Raw genomic sequence first — 20,490 nt, 5'->3', positions numbered from 1 at the left:
CAGTTGGCTTGTATCAGTGTCTGGCACATAGTAAGTACTTGGATCAGTCAGGGCTCAATCAGAGAAGTAGAACCATATATTTCATAAGAGATTTTTTATGGGGATTTGGTCTTATGCAGTTATGGGAGCGGGTCACACATTCTGTAAGACTGTGGTCTTTGCGGCTCACGCTGGAGCTTGAAGTCTGCAGGGCAAACAGTTCAGAAAGTGAAGATGGAAATAAAGTGAGGGAGAGCAATGGAAAGCTGGAACCCAGGAGCACAAGCCGAACCCACAAGGATGGACTGGCACCCACGTCAGTGTTCACTGCCTCCAACCTTGATAAAGTAGGTGTCCTGCAGGAGAAGCTGGTCTCCCTGATCGAGGAGCTAAACAGACATCTGGCCCAGGAGATGCAGAAGGGGAAGGAGGATCTGGAGGAAGGTGGAGCTGTTCCAGGCCTGGCTGTTGCCTCACGCCAAGGTGAGCAGCAGATAAGCGCCAATATTTATGAGCTACAAAAGCGCCGCTCCGACTTTCCAAGAGTAAAAAGGAAAATGCTTCACTTCCACCCTCCAAATCTTACACAAATATATCTCTTGTAGGCCACTCTAGCCAGAACATACGTGGAAGGAATTTCTAGCCAAGTTGACACATTTTACAAAGCCACTACTAAAAAGGTGTTATTATTGTTGTTTTTGCAATATTTGATGTTATTGTTAATGTTGTCATAATCATCATCATCTTCTTCAGTGAAGTGAAAAATGTTCATTTTGACTGGAAGAAAATGTCTGGGGATAAGGGAAGTGGCAAAAAAATGAGGCTAGAAAGGTAAGCTAAGCCTGGCCATGCCGAGCCTGACCAGCCACATGAAGGAGTTTGGACATGTTCATGGGAGATATTGGTCTTTTTTCCTTTCTTGTAATATCTTTATCTGGTTTTGGTGTTAGGCTAATGCTGGCCTCATAGAATTAGTTAGGAAGTGTCCCCTCTTCTTCAAATTTTCTGGAAGAGATTGTAGAGAATTGATATGATTTCTTCCTTAAATGTTTGGTAGAATTTACCACTGAAACCTTCTGGGCCTACTGCTTTATTTCTTGGAAGGTTATTAAATATTGATTCAGTTTCTTTAACTAGATACAGGCCTATCCAGATTATCTGTTTCTTCTTGTGTAAGTTTTAGTAGAATGTGTCTTTTGAGGAATCGGTCCATTTCATCTAAGTTATCAAATTTGTGGGCAGAGTTGTTCATAAGACTTTTTTATTGTCCTTTCAATGTCCATGGGATCAGTAGTGATGATCTTTCATTTCTGATATTAGTAATTTTTATCTTCTCTGTTTCTTGGTTAGTGATGCAGGCTTGGCAAGCCAAGGAGTCGAAAGAAAGATTTCTTGGACTCTCAAGGTCTAGTGCTCCTTTATTCAGAGAATAGCATGGGGACAGGACCCATGGGCAGCGAAGAGCTGCAAACATGGGTTGAGGGTAGGGCTAAATTTACAAGGCATAGGTATGTGAGTTATCTCTTCATAAGACAAAGGAAAGATTATGTAAAAAAATCGTTAAAATGGTATCAGTGTAGGTGGGGTCTGGTTATTGGGTGGCTATAACTTTACATAAGAATCAGGTTGGGGGCCAGCCCTGTGGCCGAGTGGTTAAGTTGGCACACTCACTTCAGCGGCCCAGGGTTTCACTGGTTTGGATCCTGGGCGTGGACATGGCACCGCTCGTCAGGCCACACTGAGACGTGTCCCACATGCCACAGCTAGAAGGACCCACAACTAAAATATACAACTATGTATTGGGGGGATCTGGGGAGAAAAAGCAGAAGAAAAGAAAAAGATTGGCAACAGTTGTTAGCTCAGGTGCCAATCTTTTTTAAAAAAAAAGAGTCAGATCAGATCAGGTCAGGATGATATAGATCAGTGTGTAGGCCAGGATGCCTTGGGCTTTTCTCCCTGGGGAAGCCTTGATCCTCATCATAAAACAGCCCCCTGAACCCATTTGGCCCTGAAATCTTTTGGGAATATGGATGATGGTCCATCTTCTGTAACTACTTCCAGCTGTACAAAGTCATAGAGCTGTCCTTAAATGAGGCCATAGGGGTATAGGCAGGAAGTTCAGTGGACAGGAAGGTTGTGCCTGCAGAGTCCAAGGCTGACAAGGTATACAGATCCTCTGGAGATGAGAGAATCATTTGACAAGAAGTGGTCCAGGAGGTGAAACTTTGTTGACATGTGAAAGACAAACAACAAAATAGACAACAAATTATAATAAGAAATATAAGCAATATGATTAACCCAATGAATAAGGCTTTGAAAAGTAGTCCAGAGACCTGGTCCTGACCAGGAGTTCAACCAATCATTTAGGGATAGGGTAGGGTCAGACATGGATTTAATTTGGTGACTCATATCAGATAGGAAATTTGCATAGGGCTTGCATGTGCCAGATGACACTTTTGATTCTAATTGGGGAAGGAAAATTGAGGCAAGGTGATCATACCAGTGGAAGACAGAATGGATCCAGCATTGTTGTAGGTTGGGTAGGTTAGCAGGGGGAGATATAGTAAATGTAGTTCTACCTTGCATCCAGACAAAGCCTAGGCTGCATCGTCCAATCCATTCAGGTGGCAGCCAAGGCCATAAGTTGGAGCCACATAACCACTGAGTGCTCTTGGGTGCTAACCAATGTATGCTGGGCCGTCTATCCCAGTCAGTCTCAAATCAGTCAGTATTTTTTAAGGCTATGATATAAGAATACATATAATGGGGAATTTGTCCCTTAGGTCAGATGTTATTAGGCCACATATCACAATTGTGATTGCTTTGTTCCCAACATAGAGTGGCCTTTTGACTGAGTTGACCACTAGTAGGAGTGACCCAAACATATTCGTACCAAATTTGGTATAGTCCATCCTGTGTGCATCGATAGGTTGGGGACTTTACCTTTGGAACTCATTGTTTATGATCCACCTGTGACAAGGCATATTTAGTTAGTATTTGGGCAATAGAATTGAAGGAAAAGGTTTGATTGTGGCCAGGGAGCTCCCAGGTATCAGAGACAGATGGCCACAAGGAGACATTATGTTAGTAATAGATGAATCTTGTAGAAGAGCTAGAATCTAATATCCATGAATGCGTACTATAGCTTCTACTGAAACATAATTTTTCTCTCTAAAATCACCCTCATTTTTACAAGAGACAGCCAAATTAAGATTAACTGGTTTGCAAAATAAGTGTAGTTTCAATAAAACTGGGTCCAAGTATTTACATAAGTGCAGCAAGAATAGCAATTGACCATATAGGCTCTTTTAAATCTGCTTTGCTGGAATTTTTTAATGAGGAATCTCAGATTGAACTTTAAAGCCCTCTCGAGGGCCAACCCCATGGCCGAGTGGTTAAGTTTGTGCACTCCACTTTGGTGGCCCAGGGTTTTATTGGTTTGGATCCTGGGTGCAGACATGGCACTACTCATCAAGCCATGCTGAGGCAGCATGCCGCATGCCACAACTAGAAGGACCCACAACTAAGAATATACAACTATATATCCGGGGGCTTTGGGGAGAAAAAGGAAAAAAATAAAATCTTTAAAGGCCTCTCGAGGCCAGAAAAGCCAAGGCAAGGACTTGCCATAAGATTTTGCCTGCAATACCTACAGATTTGGGTGGACTCCTCTCTTCTCGAGGTCCCCCAAAATCTTTCAAGGTTCCTTGCACCTGCCAGATAAGTGAGCTTCCTTGTTTACCAGGGAAGATTGTTGGAATCTCTGTAAACAAGGAACCAGGCCAATATTTCCAAGTGGCTTTATTCCACAAAGTCAACCTTATTCCTCAAAGGCACTATTGTCATATCTGAGTCTGTATGTTTCTCTCAAATATGACATTCCAGTCAAAGCCTTGGTAATATAACCAATGTGTCCTGTTATAAGGAGAACAGATTCTTATTGAACTTATGCAAATAACTATATTGCCAGGAAATAACCTCACTCACTCACTGAGTTTCCAAATTCTGGAGGGATCAAGTAGGGAGAAAAAGATAAATGTTTCAGTTCTGCTCACAATGGTATAATTTCACCAAATTGCTATAAGTCATAGTTAGCATAAGAGAAAAGAGAAAAAGATTTCCTTAAATCTGAGAAAACAAAACAAAACATCAAAAATTCAACAATATTTCAAACAAAAGTCACAAAAAACTAGAATCATCCTCATCAGTTCATACAGTCCTGTGTAATCGACTCTTGATCTTAATCTTCTGTTAGCAGATTTATGAGGTCATCAGTTTCTCCATTACAACTCTGTAATTTCTTACCCAGTTCAGTTTTACAATCTGAAAGTTTATCAGAAACCTGTATTCTAGAATCCTGTGTCAGAATCCTTTCCATGAATTTCTCTGCAGAGGAAACATATTTAAAAAAAAAAAAGAACACTTCTTTGAATAGGAAACAATGCTCACTGCAAAATAATGCTCAGTTATCCATTCAAAGTGACAACAGAAACAAGACCAGTTAAAACAGTCAAAAAATCTTAGGAGAGACCTCTTTCTTTCTAAATATAGGAAATTATTTTAGCAAAACACAGATTTTCTGTCTTTTAGGTAGACTTAGAGCAGGCCAAAAGTTCAAGAAAATTATCCTTTGAGAGAAAACCAAATTTTAATTTCTACACCAGCTCATTTTTAACATTAAGACTCATTTGTTTAACTGGATTTACTTTAATCTTACCCAACTTGACCAGGCATAAAACTCCTTTCTGAATTTCTCTTTCACAAACCTTCTACAACTTTCTCTTTACATTCAGAATTTGTCCCATGCTTTCTTTCTTCCCTTCTAGTACTTTAGGGCAAATTTATCTTTCTTAACCCAACAGACAAAAATACTTCCATTCTTTATACCCTCTTTACTGAAAACATACATTTTTACTTTCCTTAAATACAGAGCTGTTTTCCTTATTAATTTCCAGTAGCTTTAATTACATATATTAATTAGAATTTTTAACCCTTACAGACCCTAGTAAAAACTAAAAAACTAAGCAATTATGAAGCACCTTTTATATCAGCATTCTAAATATTTTTCATAACTTCTAGGAAACATGCTACCTCACAGTAGTAAAACACAGGTATGTTTGCTAATAGACCCAAACATCCTTTAGCCTCTCTGCAATAAGAAGCCAAAGGTAGATAACCTAGACATATTTAGCAATAATGTTTCAGCATCCCATCCTATCCAAAAATGACCCAGATACTCAGCAAATTTTTATCATTTAACTTAACTTTGCAAAACTCTAAAATTTTAAGTTACCAAAAAGAATTTGGAAGCTGTTTTTTCCCAACTATACAGATCATAAAACATAATTATTGTACCCAGAAACTCTTAACCCATTTTTATCTATTTAAATCATTTGTTTCCAACAATTAAGTTCAGATTACCCACAAAAACCTCATGAGATATTAGACAAAGTTAGCTATCATTTAAAGCTATTATTTTGCTGACAAATTTCTAACAGACAACATGAGCTTATTTGACTAGTAAACCCAGGCTGCATGTCTGCATCATATCCAAATACTGACAACTTTGAGGACATGCCTATTTCAATCAAACTGAAAGACTTAAACAAGCTTTCATTTACCAAACATTAATTCACATCACATTAACTTGAAAGACTTTGGGTTAATTTCTACTACATTTAGAATTTATGTAAGCACTTACTTTAAGCCAATTAAACAGAGATCTTGACTTTGGCCATACCATCCAGAGGTAAAATATCACACATATATAACATACATATAGCCACACATACACAGTGTCTCCACAGATATTGTTTTAAAATTACTGCTAAGAATCAGGTACAGTAATACAAAGCTTGCCAGTTATGAATCCAAATTTTGTTTTAAGGCTTTTTACCAATATTTGTGGAGAAGACACTCAAGACGCTAGCTTTTTGCCAAGGGCATGCTTATAGCTGTTTTTTCCTTTTTCCCCTTTTTTTCTCCTCAGTCTTAGGAATTAGTGATGGGCTAAATAGTCCCCAGAGGATTTGTAAGCTCTTTTTTTTTTTTTTTAAGATTTTATTTTTCCTTTTTCTCCCTAAAACCCCTGGGTACATAGTTGTGTATTTTTTTTTTAGTTGTGGGTCCTTCTAGTTGTGGCATGTGGGACACTGCCTCAGCATGGCTTGATGAGCAGTGCCATGTCCACACCCAGGATTCAAATTGGTGAAACCCTGGGCCACTGAAGCAGAGTGTGTGAACTTAACCACTCAGACACGTGGCTAGCCCCTGCAAGCTCTTTGAGATAAGGGAAATGGGTGGAACCCGAACTGCCTCTAGAGCTGCTTTTCCAGCCTTACAAGGATGTTCCAAGGACAGTTGCTCTTGACTTTTCAGATACTGGGTTGTAACTCAAATGACATTCTAGGTTGATCTACCTGTCCAACTACATCACAAAGGCACAGAGAAACCCCTCAAGTTTTCTCTAAGATGCAGTTTCTGGGGCATAACCCTCCAATTGGAAGTGTTTCCAGTTAATTAAAATGCACCTAAGGGGTGAGTCTCTGGGGATGCTTGGGGCGTTCCCCATGGCAGTAAAGCCGGTGTCTAACTGACTGCGGCTGGAGAAAGGGTGCAGAGCCCAACTGTGGGTGTCAGTATTATTATAAGATTTAGTCAAGTCCCACTCAGCCTGGGCACTTAGTCCCTGAGCCAGCACAAGTCGAGACAGGGAAACAGGAGGCAAAGGCCTGGAGCTGGGCGGGGACTGGCGCTCCCAGTGCCAGGGTTGAGAGTTAAGTCCCTGGCAAAAGTGTTAAGTTTTCTATTTTACGGAACGTCCAGGTTCAGCTCAGGTCCAGCCTGAACTTAAACTTGACTTGGTGACAACAGAGCTGGTGACGGAATGAAACAGACAAAGAAAGGAAAAGAAGAGATCAGGCCTCACCCTCATGGCCTCTTCCCTATGGTTATCAAGATAAGGGTCACAGACAGTTCAGTGCAAGAGCACACAACCCCAGCAGGACAGTTCACAGAATAAATCACGGGTCTCCTATCCTCATAACTGACTCAATAGGTGACTAAAATACTCAACGAGTCAACTGCCAAGAGAGGGCACCCAACTTGGGGTTGCTGGCATGATTGGGCCTGGAAACCAGAGTTGGGGGGCTCCCAGGGGTGGAGCCTTTGACTCTTTAAAGATTTCTTTGTTTCTCACTTGCAAAGTTCGGAAGGAGCCCAAAATGGCCACTGTAACTTTAAGAGATGAAAGGAAAGGGTCCATTACCTTGAAAATCCCCCCTGAACCTAGGGCAGTGTCCTACCTGTTGTTCCACCTGTGGGGTTCCTATAGCAAGGGGTGATGGGGGCATCCCCCTGCATTGCATCCCTTGTATACCTTCCCTATTGTGCCTGGCAGTAATAGGTGCCTGGTGAATCGTCCAAGAGATGAAAGAATAGAGAAAAACAGTGAAGAATTTTCCACCGGTCTCTGGGACATTCTACTCAATTACATCCTGGAGCCGTTCTCCCAAGAATGGGTTGCCATATTCAACCCAATGTTAGAGTTTGGTACTTTCCTTGAACTGGAGTCCTGATTGGGACTTTCCCACGGTTTGGACTGTGGTCAGGAACCCTAGGGAGGGATACTAATCCAGCCTTAGGAAAAGGAACCTGCCAGGGAGTCTTGGAGATTGGTGACCATGCTAATGACTTAAGTGGTCCACCAGCACTAGACATGGCATGAGGAAGGAATGGATTAATTCATTCTTCATCACCCTCAGGCTTAAGGTACTGATTCTCTTAAGGCTGAATGCCATTATTTGCCCCATAGATTACCATGGGCAGCAAATGTGGATTCCTACAGCTGTCTGAGAAGGTTCCTGATGGAGAAGTGAATTTAGATCCATCCTTGAAAAAGAGGGAGGCACAAAGAAAAAGAACACCAGAACTTAAGCTCACAGGCCAGTGAAGCAAGATCCGCGTATGGGCCACCAGAAGAAATGGTGTAGGCTCTGATGCGGGCTTGGCGAGTCAAGGAGCTGAAAGAAAGATTTCTTGGACTCTCAAGGTCTGGTAGTAGTGCTCCTTTATTCAGAGAATAGCATGAGGACAGGACCCATGGGCAGCGAAGAGCTGTTGGCATGGGGACAGGACCCATGGGCAGCAAAGAACTGCTGGCATGGGGACAGGACCCATGGGCAGTGAAGAGCTGCAAACCTGGGTTGAGGTTAGGGCTAAATTTATAAGGCATAGGTATGTGAGTTAGCTCTTTACAAGACAAAGGAAAGATTATGTAAAAAGTTGTTAAAATGGTATCAGTGTAGGTGGGGTCTTGTTATTGGGTGGTCCTATAACTTTAGATAAGAATCAGATCTGATCTGGTCAGAAAATCCTATGATTCCCAGAGGATGATATAGATCACTATGTAGGCCAGGATGCCTTGAGCGTTTCTCCCTGGGGCAACCTTGATCCTCATCATTTAGTCTGGCTAGAGTTTATCAATTTTGTTGATCTTTTCAAAGACCCAGCTTTGGTTTCACTGTTTTTCTGTATTGTTTTCCTGTTTTCAATTTCATTGCTTTCTGCTCTAATTTTTATTATTTCTTTTTTTCTGCTTTGTTTAGGCTCATATTGGTCTTCTTTTTCTAGTTTCATAAGGTGGAAGCTTAGATAATTGATTTTTGATCTTTCTTCTTTTATAATATTTGCTTTTAAAGCTATGTTTCTCTCTAGCACTTTTCCTGCATCCCATAACTTTTATAAGTTGTATTTTTATTTTCATGTGAAATCATGTAATTCAAAATATTTCTAAAATTTCTTTTGAGACTTCTTTGATCCATGTATTATTTAGAAGTGTGTTCATCTAATCTCCAAATATTTGGGGATTGTCCATCTATCATTCTGTTATTAATTTATAGTTTCGTAATATTATTTTAAACAGTTGTATAGCACTCTGGCCCACAGATATATCATGATTTATGTAAAATACTTTTTAGACTTTTTTTGCTGTTATAAATAACGCTGCAATGAATGTCCCCATACATAAGACTTTGCCACTGCAATGAAGTATGGTAAGCATTATGCTGAGGGAGGTTTAGGATGCTGTGATAGCACATGGCAGGAACACCTAATCTATTCCAGGGAGCTCAAGAAAGCCTTCCTCAAAGAAAGCTACTTAAACTGCAAGCGAAGTAGTTGGCATGGGAAAGCTAAGTAGAGACTATTAGGCAAAGGAAGACCTGGAAGAGAAAGATAGGGGAAAAAGCTGGAGTTGCAGGGGAGGAATAAGTGTGGAGGGTGATTTGTTTCAGAAAGTGAAAAGAGTTCATTTTTCCTGGAGCAAAATGTTTTGGATAGAGGGAGTGGCAAGAAAATGAGGCTAGATAGGTAAGCTAGCTAACAAGCCATACTAAAGAGGTTGGACTTTCTCTTAAGAGTAATGGGGAACCACTGAGGAGTTTCAGCAGAGGGAGTGGTGTGATCAGATTGTGATTTAGAAAGAGCACGCTGGTTGTTTTGTAAACGAAGAATTGAAAGAGAGGTTAAGGCTACTGGGGAGAGAGGGAGTCTCATCAATCTGTCAATTTTATAATTTTATACATTGGCAGAACTGGTTTGTTACCCTTTCATTGTTCAAATTCTCTATATAATATAGGAATTAATTTCTAAGATGTTCATGCGTTGCTTTTAAAGTTTGACTTGCTACTTTTCAACACCAGTTTCTAGCTCTTAAGTTCTACTGCAGATAACTCAAGGGTTTTTAGTTCTAGTAGATTAAAATTTCCCTGTCAGCTCCAAAACTTATCTCTTAGTCCCGTCTCTTGATCAGAAATTCAGAATGGAACCAAAAAAGAAGAAGTAGACAGGAATAGCAGGGCATTGCTCAGGTGTATAATCAATTAGGTGAAACAGCTGAAAGGGAGCATGTTGTAGCCACAAAATAACGAATAAACATTCTATAGATAAGAGAGAGAAGTTGAGTTTTACTTGAGCCAAGGTGATGACTATAATCTAGGAAGGCAGTTTCCACAAAGGAAGACAGCGTTCTAGAGTAGCATGGTTTTCAGTACAGTTTTACAGCTTTTTAGAACAAAGAAAGTACATTAAACACTTCCAGGATACGTAGTCATCAAAGTTTCAAAGAGGTATTCAGTTGCAAGGTCAACAGGCCCCTGATGTCAGAGAAAGGGAATTTATCCTCAGGAATACTAGTATTACCAATAGGGCGTTACCGAGAACTGGCGTCATAGGAGGGGAAGAATGCATTGTCTTAAAAGAGTGCATTCTTTTACTTTGAGATTATGTTTAATGCACTCTTTACTTTAATGGTTAAGCAGAAGTAAAATGTATGTTTGATAGGCCATAAGTCAGGCTTCTTTAGTTCAAGCCGAATCAGTTTTGAAGCAGAACAGCTACCCCATATTCCTGAATATGTGAAAATCTGTTGTCAATGTGAATGGTAGAAGGTAAGCTACAACCATCCGTGGAGAGCCTGCACTTACATCCAGAAGCATGAGAAGAACTAGAGGTTGAGAGATATGAGCCCCATGTCTCAAATATAAATCTTTCCCAATAATCCATTGATTTCTGAGAAAACTGAAGTTAGAGAAAGCAAATTCATTTGTCCAATACAGTATTTGCGTGACCTAGCACGTAGGTGAGAATTGTGCTCACCAGTGCCATTTCATCATCATCATCATCATCATCTTCTTCTTTTTCTACATGACTTTCCTAAGTCCAAAGAACCTTGTCTGAAATCCTCAAAAATTCTTTCCACAAAGTGTAATCTGATAGACTCCCTTGGAAAGAGTTAAGTACTTATGGCTCTTTTGGAAAAGGGTGAATTTCCTCATCAAACACAGGCTCATTCATGATTCAGCTGCAGTAGTGTCAACATGAGTGCATTAGTATCAATAGTGTTTGTAACCAACACTATATTGAACCAAGAAGATGGAGGGATTCAACTTGTAAAGCAGTGAGAAGAGTAGAAAGAATATGGGATTCAGGATCAGAACCCTACCTCCATCTTGTCCTAGCTGTGTGACCTTGAGCACGTTAATTAAACCTCTCTATACCACAGCTTCCTTTCTGAAACAAGGAAAATTACTTCTTCTTCTCTGTAGGGTTGTTTTGAGGAGTGAGAGAGAGAACTAAGAAAAGCTTCTGTCACAAAGGAGCTTCCTTGTGTTGGTCCCTTTATCTTCCAGACACATGCCCCACCTTACTGAACCAAAAAAATCGCCTGTGATGGTATAACAGTTTTAGGTCAAAGATTTTCATTTGCAAAGCTTTGCAGTTCACAGTGTGAATTAACTACTTTGATTGCCCTCAGGAAACTCCTGGATCAGAATATAAGTGAGCTACAAAAGCAAGTGAAACTCTTACAGGATAAAGAGAATCAACTGGAAATGACCAGTTCTCAGCAACAAATCAGAATTCAGCAACAAGAGACCCAACTTAAACAATTGGAAAATGAAAACAGAAAATCTGATGAGGTAAGAAAGTAAATATATATGCTTCTCTGTTTTGCCATTCCCGTAGCCCTGAGTAACAGCTGATAATAGCTAATAATTATTGAGTGCCTAGCATTTTACCCATTAGGTGTGGTCAGGGTTCAATCAGGAAAGCAGAATCTACTCTAGGTATTTCAGGTGAGAAGGGATTTAACACGGAGAATAACATGCTTACAACACTGTTGGAAGGGAGCGGGAAGGCTGAGTAGAAGGTCAGGAAGGACTGTTGCTGGCTTTCAATACATCCGGGAGTTCAGAAAGCCAACTCCTGTAGCACCTAAGTAGGGGACTTGCAGGAAGTCTCCCTGAAGCCCCTACAAAGGTCTCATCTGCTGTCTGCTCATTCTTCTACCTGCTAGTGTCAGAGAAGAACAATGGCTTGTCCTCCCACCAGTGCTTTCCAAATCTTGTGCAAGTGCCTCTCATTTGCAGAAACTACACTGGAACTCCGCTGTTAAGGGAGTCTGGGAAATGTAGCTTCCAAACTTCCAACCTTGCAGCAAAGGGAGAGCTTGGAAAAATGAGGACCCTGTTGAGCAGCAGTGCAGTCTACTTTGAATAGTCAGCATCCGTACAAAACCTTTTACCCGTATTTAACCTAATAAACAAGAAGGATATTATGCTTCTACCTATAGGATGCATTATCACTCATGTAAATGAAGACACTCTTAACCTCTCAAAGGTCCTATCAGTATCTGTGATCATTTTGGGGTAATGTTAATTTCCACTTCTTCGGTTTCAATCCACAGGGATATACCATAACTTTAAAACTTATTTATAAGGTTAACTACCAATAATACAATAACATGCATTTTGCCAGTGGAGTATTGGTGTGAGAAGCCACTTCCATCTCTTGGTCCCTTCCCATGTATTCTGGCTATGAGAGAAAGAGCATCATATATATATATATATACATATATATATATATATATATTTTTTTTTCCCCAAGGAAGATTAGCTCTGAGCTAACACCTGCTGCCAATCCTCTTCTTTTTGCTGAGGAATACTGGCCCTGAGGAAGACTGGCCCTGGGCTAACATCCATGCCCATCTTCCTCTGCTTTATATGTGGGACGCCTACCACAGCATGGCTTGCCAAGTGGCACCGTGTCCGCACCCGTGATCTGAACCGGCGAACTCTGGGCCGCTGAAGCAGAACGTGCGAACTTAACCACTGTGCCACCAGCTGGCCCCTAAGAGCATCATATAGTAATCACTGGTTAAAAGTTTATACATCCTGATGGCCGGCCCAGTGGCACAGCGGTTACGTGTGCACGTTCCACTTTGGCATCCCAGGGTCCGCTGGTTTGGATCCCGGGTGTGGACATGGCAGTGCTTGGTAAAAGCCATGCTGTGGTAGGCATCCCACATATAAAGTAGAGGAAGATGGGCATGATGTTAGCTCAGGGCCAGTCTTCCTCAGCAAAAAGAGGAGGATTGGTAGCAGATATTAGGGCTAATCTTCCTAGGGAAAAAAAAAATCTCTATACATCATCTTACAGGACATCATCTAACCCCAAAAGATGTTGTCACCTAGCCAGCATCATAACTACATCTTCCATAGGTCTTTCCACTGTTTTGTCTGGTTAGTTTTTTCTGGATGATGAGCTGTATGGTGAGACCAATGACTCTCATACTTATAAGCCTTTGTTTCACTTCTCTTACTGTAAAAAGCTTTTCTTGTTCAGAAGCAATGTTGAGTAGTATATCATGATAAGAAATAAGGAATTTGGTAAGTCCACAGATAGTGGTCCTGGCAAAAGCATTATGTACAGAGAAAGAAAATCTGTATCTAAAAAAAGTATCTACTCCACTAAGGACAAACTGTAGTTCTGTCCGTGATGGAAGGGGGCCCAGTGTGATAAGCCTGCATGTAATAAAGCCCCAGTGGATGGGGCCATAACAGTTGCTCAGTGTTGGTCTTTGCTTTTGTCAGGTTGAGTGGATTAGCCTTGGTGACCCTTTGTAAAACATATTCCTGCCACTGTACACTTTGTCCATGAGCCCATTGAACAAGTGAATAGGTGCTGGAAAAAGAGGCTAAGTGACATCTACAGAATGGACTCTTCTTTCCACCTGATAATTGAGAGCCACCTCTCCTGTGGATGCCCTCTGCTAAGCAAAAATACATGAAACACAGATATTTTCACACTCTAGGCCTCTGCCATCCATATTGTGGCAATTAGCCACAGGTGGCTATATAAATTTAAATTAATTAAAATTAAATAAAATTTAAAATTCAGTTCCTCAGACACACTGGCCATATTTCAGGTGCTCAATAGCTACACATGGCTAGTGACTACCATCTTGGAGGGTGCAGATATAGAATATTTCCATCATTGCAAAAAATTCTGTTGGACGGCATTTCTAGCCTAGGCCCGTTTCCCAGAACTCATTCTCACCAGTCCTCCAATGTTATTCTTTCCAGATTCCTGACCGTCTGGCCAAACTATTAGAAACTTTCTATGAATTAATTTAGGTCCATGCCTCTGGCCGTCTCTCTTTCCAGGCAAAGTGAACGCAAGCTTTGCCCACTGAGATTGCCCTTCCTGCTGTTCTTAAGGGCCTCCCCGCAGTAGGGCTGTAATGCTGCGGCAGCCCTGTTTCAAGTGGTTGCAGCATATTGTTCAGGACCATATGTAAATCAGGCCTAAATATATTCTTTCTCAGTTCACTTGTCATAAGGACCAGTGACCCTCACCCTCATAGGGTCACTCCCCATGAGGCCATATGTTTCGGTTGAGAGAGATGGTCATGCAATAGAAGGAAGTACCACTTGCTCATGCAACTGTGTGCCTCTAGGACCTGCTCAGGCTCAGTATCCTACACAGCACTTCCACTCGAAGGTGGAATACTGCTGTATGTGCTCAACTTAATGGCTTGGTGAATCATATAACACCCAGTTTCAGGAAGGGCAGCTCAGGTTACTTGATCACTTGATTTTTCATGGCCAAGTATTCAGGCTCCACCAGGGCCCAGTCACAAGCAAGGACCTTCCTCAAAAAGTGGATAGTTATTATGGGAGGAGGGGTTGCTTCTCTCATAAATCCTAAGGTTAAATTATCTTACTAAAGCTTGCCAGAGGCTCCACATAGCATCCTCATCCACCACCAAAACTTGGAGCATCTTTGGATCTGCTGGGTCGTAAATTTAGCCCAAGTGGCGAAGGAGTTTGCACTGCAGCCTGGCACAGCTGCAGATCTTTGTCTTGCTTTGGGCACCACTAAAAACTTACAACCTTGAAGGTTACTTGATAAATAGGTTGAAGGAGCAGTTGTGGTATATGTTCGTTCTAGAATCTGAAGAGGCACTCCAAGCACTTGGCCTTTTCTATCATCAGTAGCCCTCTCTCCTCAGGTCGGAAAGCCAGTGGGGAGAATCTGCCATTCCAGATGGTCTATTCTGAGTATACATTCAAGAACTGGGGAAATAACCCTTGGCGGGATTCACAACCCGCCTAGGCCAACTGTAAAACATATGCTGAGGCAATGAATCACTGCAGACAGACTCTAAGATACACTGTGAGTTTAAGCTCCATGTTTCACCTTACTCCTTTAAGCCCCCCTCTGAACTGTGAACCTCAGTGGCATTTTGGGTTCCAACATATTAGCGTTGACTCAGAACCACTGTGCTATAATTCCCCAAAAGTCTATATAATTCCCTTTCTCCAATGCCCTGTCACCTTGATGAAAAGCCACGGATCTCTTTGAAGAAGACTTGAGAGATCACTTACTTATGGCAGTGTCTCAGGGTTTTTCCTGAAGACAACCTGGCATTCCCATCATTCAAAGGACTCTGGGTCTCTGAACTGGCTCAGGTCTGGGGATTAAGAGGCCAATACTCTCCACTGTTGTCGTTCAAATTGAGCCTCTGTTCACCAGACCCAGGGGGTTTTATTTATTTATTTAAAAAAATACAATTCAAGTAAGACTTTGATAGATTGCTCATCTATTTTAGTCCTACAATCATGGTGATCAATTAACCACAACCAAAGATTGCCACTTGACCTCTGACACTCTGTAGTATCATCATCCCCAATAAAATCAGGGATCTATTTTAATGTTGGCACCTCCCACCATCATGCTTAATAGGATAGCATTATAGAGGATTTTGAAAAACCTGGTGCCCTTTTCTCCAGTGTATTTGGCAAAGCTTTGGTGAAGAGAGTGTCTTCTGAGTGATGTGTGAGTCACTGTGATGAGGTGGGTGAGCAGGTTACCACTGATAAATCTACCCCAAATTTCCTATCTGCTTAAGCCTTTGGATTCCTTCCTCTCTCTCATGTCAAGGAAGTATGGCATCTTAATGTCATTTAATGTAGGCTATCGTTGAGTCTAAATTGCAGTCAACCAACCAAGCAAATAATTGAAGTCACTTTAAAGGTTCAAGTTAACACATTAAATCCTGAAGCTCTGGTAAGTGCATCCATATCAATACCTTCAGCCTATTCAATATTATATTCCTTTCTTCGTAGCGTAATGCCTACGAATACATTTTTACATATATTCCTCAGGTTTCGGTCAATTTAAGTTGGCAGAGTCTTTTCATTCTTTCAATATGGCAGTCCCTATACTCAACCCTCGCTCCCCAGGATGTGCTGGCATCTGACTCTAGTTATAGGATTGGATGAGAATTAGTAGTGTAGGGGTCTTGAGAACAATGAGTATCCTCTTACAGGATAACTGCCCAAGTGAAGGCAATACACAGTCCTCAGGCAAGAACCGTTAATCTCTTGAGACAGCAGAGGAATATCTTATGCTGATAGGAGAGGCTCGTTAGAGTTTGGAGGTCCAGAGTACCCAAAGTCTTGGGAATCCTGGCAGATGTACTCAGTTCCAATTCTCAGATTCCATGCATTCCCAAACAAAGCGTTATTTTTCACATAAGAGACCTGGCAAGGCTATGAAATCAACTTGTGTTTTAATTGTGCAACCTATTTGATGAAATTTGGGATTTAGTTTTTGAATACGTTGACCTGCTGCCTACAAGAGGGAAGAGTTTCTTTCAGGGCACTCATAGAAACTCTCTGGGTCTCTGACTATGCCTTGTTCCATTAAATAAATCCCCAAGTTGAACATTTTCTCCTCGTAAGCTCATTAACACGGTCAGATGTGGCTAGCCCACCCCACACTCCTTATAGTTTTCAATTCTGTTATAACATTGTTTGCAGCAATCATGTGGTCTCCCAAAGCACTTCATCACGGGCAACTATAAGTTATAATTTAGTCAATGCTTGTGTCATGGATTATAGTACTAGTGACAAGATCACACTGCCTTTAAATCTAACCAGGTCAGATAACCAATTCCAGATTCCCATCTTTGAGGATCTGTTCACTGGATCTACTTCTAGAACCAAATACTTTATTAGTCAGGGTTAGGTCAGGAAAACACTTTCTGTACTTTCACTTTATGTGCTTCAAACTGGAAGACTTTTTATATAGGGAATTGGGTGCTTGCAAAACCACTGGAAAGGCTGGGGGAGCAAAGGCAGGGGGAAGTGCTGCTGGCTTCCAGGGAATCTGCGAGTGCAGAAATCACAGGAAGTGACTGTGGTTTCAGCAGCTGGGGTCACTGTTAGCCTTTTTCAGCAGAAAGTCTTTGCCAATTTACATTCCCTCAACAGCATATCTTAATTCAGCACAGAGTATTCTCATTAAAAAAAAAAAATGTTTTTCAGCATCTCAAGAGCAACCAGGAGTTGTCGGAGAAGCTGTCTGGGTTGCAGCAAGAGAAAGAAGCTCTGTGTGAAGAATACGGGCAGTTTCTGAAGCAGCTTGATGTGCATGTGAGGTAAACAAGTTCCCTTTGGCAGAACGCCGTGTAGAGTAGCTGCTTCTTACTGAGCCAGCTCCAGGGCAGCAGGGGATGCCCACTGAAGCGACCTTTCAAGAGGCCAACACGGTTTGCCTTTGTTCCCAGAAGTTCTGTCTATAGGGGTTTTCCTAGAGAGACATGGGTCCCAGTTTCTTCCCAAGAGAGGCAGGGAGAAGGGAATTACTATTTACTGAGTTCTGGTGGTGTCTAACTTCTTGCTTTTCTCCACATATACCCTTCTCACTTGCTTTAGGCTTCTTTCCCCTCACATGCTCTCCTCAGCCTGCACCACCCTCTCGCCATTTCAACTCTTCATTTCAACTCATAAATCTTAGACTAGGAGTCACCTTCTCTAAGAAGCCTCTCTTGACCCCTCCCCAGCCTGCGTTGGGTGAGGTGCTCATTCTCTGTGCCCCTGTAACCCTTTGGACATGGTTCCCTGTACTTATCTCAGAACTTGCCACGTTGTTTTGAATAATGTGATTCACTACCTATCTTCCTCACCAGACTATAGGCTTTTCAAGGGTGTGGGCCATGGTCTTACTCATCTTTTTATCCATAGTCCCTGGTATATAGGAGGTGCTCAAAAAAAATAAAAATTTGCGTTCCTGAACTTCCTGCTATTTCTTCTGCTCCCTGCTCATCATCCACCAGATCCTCCTGCTCTCCTCTCCTCTGGAACGTAGCATAGTGGTTCAGAGTCTGGAGTCTGGAGCCATACTGCCTGGGTACCCATACTGCCTGGGTATACACATATCAGATAAATATCAGTGTCCAAAGGTAAAATGGCATTTAGTCTTTAGGCAGTTAAGATTTTTTTTTTTCATTTCACAAGTAATGAAACAACAATGCAATTTTGTGAATGAAAGAAAACTTACCCAGAATCCCTCCCATGTTCACTCCTAGTCTCGTTCAGTGAACACAGTTTTATGATTTTACTATCATAGCTTAGATAAAATTTTATTTTCTCTTTCTCTTACTATCACCTCATAAGCATTGTGCTTTGTTGCTACAGTCTTTGAATTTGCTTATTTTTATAAAACATAATATTTCATGCAGTTGACATGCCCTTGTGCTGAAAGTGGCAGTTACACTTCAGTTGCTAAAGAAAACTAACAGAACCCCATGACAGTGCTTACAGGTGTACAGCTCATCACAGGAGAAGGGTACAATTTCGCAACAGAATTAGGGTCAGGATACGCATCGCAGGCCATGGCTGGCTCACAGCAGATCGTTCCGAGGGGTCAGGCAGGGGCCCCAGAGGTCCTCCCTCTGTCCCCCTGGATGCACCTTCTCTCTCAGGTCAGCAACCACTGCCATATGCACTGAACACCTCACAACCCTGGATCCCAAAAATGGAATCTCGGCTGAGATTTTTTTCTATTCTGCTGGTCATGGAAGCATACTTCTGCTGTGTAACCAGCCTCACGAGCAGAGCCTTCTTGGGGTCTCAAAGAGACTAGGTACGAATCATCAGTCTCCGTGTTATCAGCAAACAGTGCTGACAAGCTGGTGCAAAGTGCCATGAAACTCCTCGGACCTGTGGTTACAAAGCAACATGATTTCAATCAGTATATTTCATTCCTTGACCAGCGGTCTGCAGCAAGCAAGAACTTTAGCAAAACAGCTCAGGTCAATTCCAGGCCTGCTGGAATCAACCTCACATCGCAGACCTAACTTAGTTAAGAATTACTCACTGGTTCTGTGATTGATATTTTCATTCAAAATAACACTGAAAAAAACATTTTGATATATATTTTTTTCATTTAAAAAATTATTTTTATAGAATAAATTCCCAGGAGTGGAATTATTGGTCAAAAAGCTGGAACTCTGGATCTCAAAATGTATTGACAAACATTCAGAAGCATCCTGCCAAAATTTCCTGGCGTCACTATCTAAGAGTAGCACTATCCCCCATCCTCATTAGCATTGGATGCTCCTATTGGGAGGGAGGGCGCTAATGAAATTTCCCCAATATTCTTTGTTTTAATTGAGATATAATTTACATACAATAAATGCACAATTTGATGAGTTTTGACAAATACATACACCCACACAACCATTACCCCAGTCAAGATACAGAACATTTCCATTATCCCTTGTAGTTCTCTCCTACCTTTTTGGAGTCAATCTGTATTTCCTGCTTCTCCCACATCCTCTGATTTCTGTCTTTCCTAGAATTTCATCTAAATGGAATTACACTGCGTGTAATCTTTTGTGTCCGACTTCTTTTGCTCAACATAGTCTCTGATTTTTAATGCTCACTTAGTCATAAATTACTTGTCATTTTATTGTGAATTTCTTTGGTGGCTAGTGAGGCGGAATGTTTTTCATGTTATCTGCCCACAGCCCTTAGGACAGTGGATCCTAACTCTAGCTGCACATGCCTGGGCCCCACCCTGGGTCAAGAAGTCCGAATCTGTGGGGATCAACTTGGGGGTCAATAGTTGTCTAAAAGCTTCCCCATGTGATTCTGATGTGCATCCAGAGTTGAAAACTACAACTTTAGGAAAGAAAATGAAAGTAATTGTCAAAACTCTAGGTTCATTTTTGTGTTTTTTTCCTTGATCCCAGTCCTGACCTTTACAGACAATGCTTATTTTTTCCATGTTTTCCCATCCAGCGGAACAAATTCCTTGCCTTTTTGAAATAAAAATAATAGAAAGACCATCTGGTTTTGCTTAAACCTAAGCAAAAAGTTGTCCCTAAATTTTAGAACATGAATATTGTGCAGCCTCACACTGCTAGTCGTTAACGAAGCCAAAAATAAACTTAGACAGTCCGCGTGTTCTTTGGGCAAGTTGGCCAACAGAACTTCTGACCAAACTGATAGGTGTGCCAAATAGCCAGCTAGGGATGGGAAGGCAGGGCTGTAAGCTCTAACCAGCTGTACTGCATCAACATACTCTTCAAAGCGTGCATAACACGACAGGAAGAAGCGTGAATATCAAGTGGTAGGAGCTAGTTAGGTCAAGTATAATGCATTCACTTGACGGAGCATCATGAAACTGTAAAAGATGGTGGCTATGTAGACTAGATAATAGCATGGGGAAAGGCTAATGCTATCATAAATGAAAAGCACATAGGGGGCTGGCCACGGGGCCCAGTGGTTAAGTTCATGCGCTCTGCTTCAGCCGCCCAGGGTTTCACCAGTCCGGATCCTGGGCGCGGACCTAGAACCACTCATCAAGCCATGCTGAGGT

General features: G+C 41.5%; 1 protein-coding gene across 33 annotated transcripts in view; it reads left to right on the top strand.

The window, feature by feature from the left end:
- The window catches only part of CCDC30 (coiled-coil domain containing 30), a 139,152-nt gene that overhangs the window by 97,760 nt on the left and 20,902 nt on the right, over positions 1–20,490 (top strand). For all 33 annotated transcript variants that reach the window (XM_070260183.1, XM_070260189.1, XM_070260182.1 and 30 more), the window contains 2 exons: positions 11,294–11,456; positions 17,151–17,263. In XM_070260183.1, the coding sequence (XP_070116284.1) occupies positions 11,294–11,456; positions 17,151–17,263 (276 nt within the window). The remainder of the gene's footprint in view (positions 1–11,293; positions 11,457–17,150; positions 17,264–20,490) is intronic.

The sequence above is a fragment of the Equus caballus genome, chromosome 2, assembly GCF_041296265.1.
Source record: "Equus caballus isolate H_3958 breed thoroughbred chromosome 2, TB-T2T, whole genome shotgun sequence".
NCBI classification, from domain to species: domain Eukaryota; kingdom Metazoa; phylum Chordata; class Mammalia; order Perissodactyla; family Equidae; genus Equus; species Equus caballus.
The sequence above is the reverse complement of the archived record's forward strand: the minus strand, read 5'-3'. Positions and strand labels throughout refer to the sequence as shown.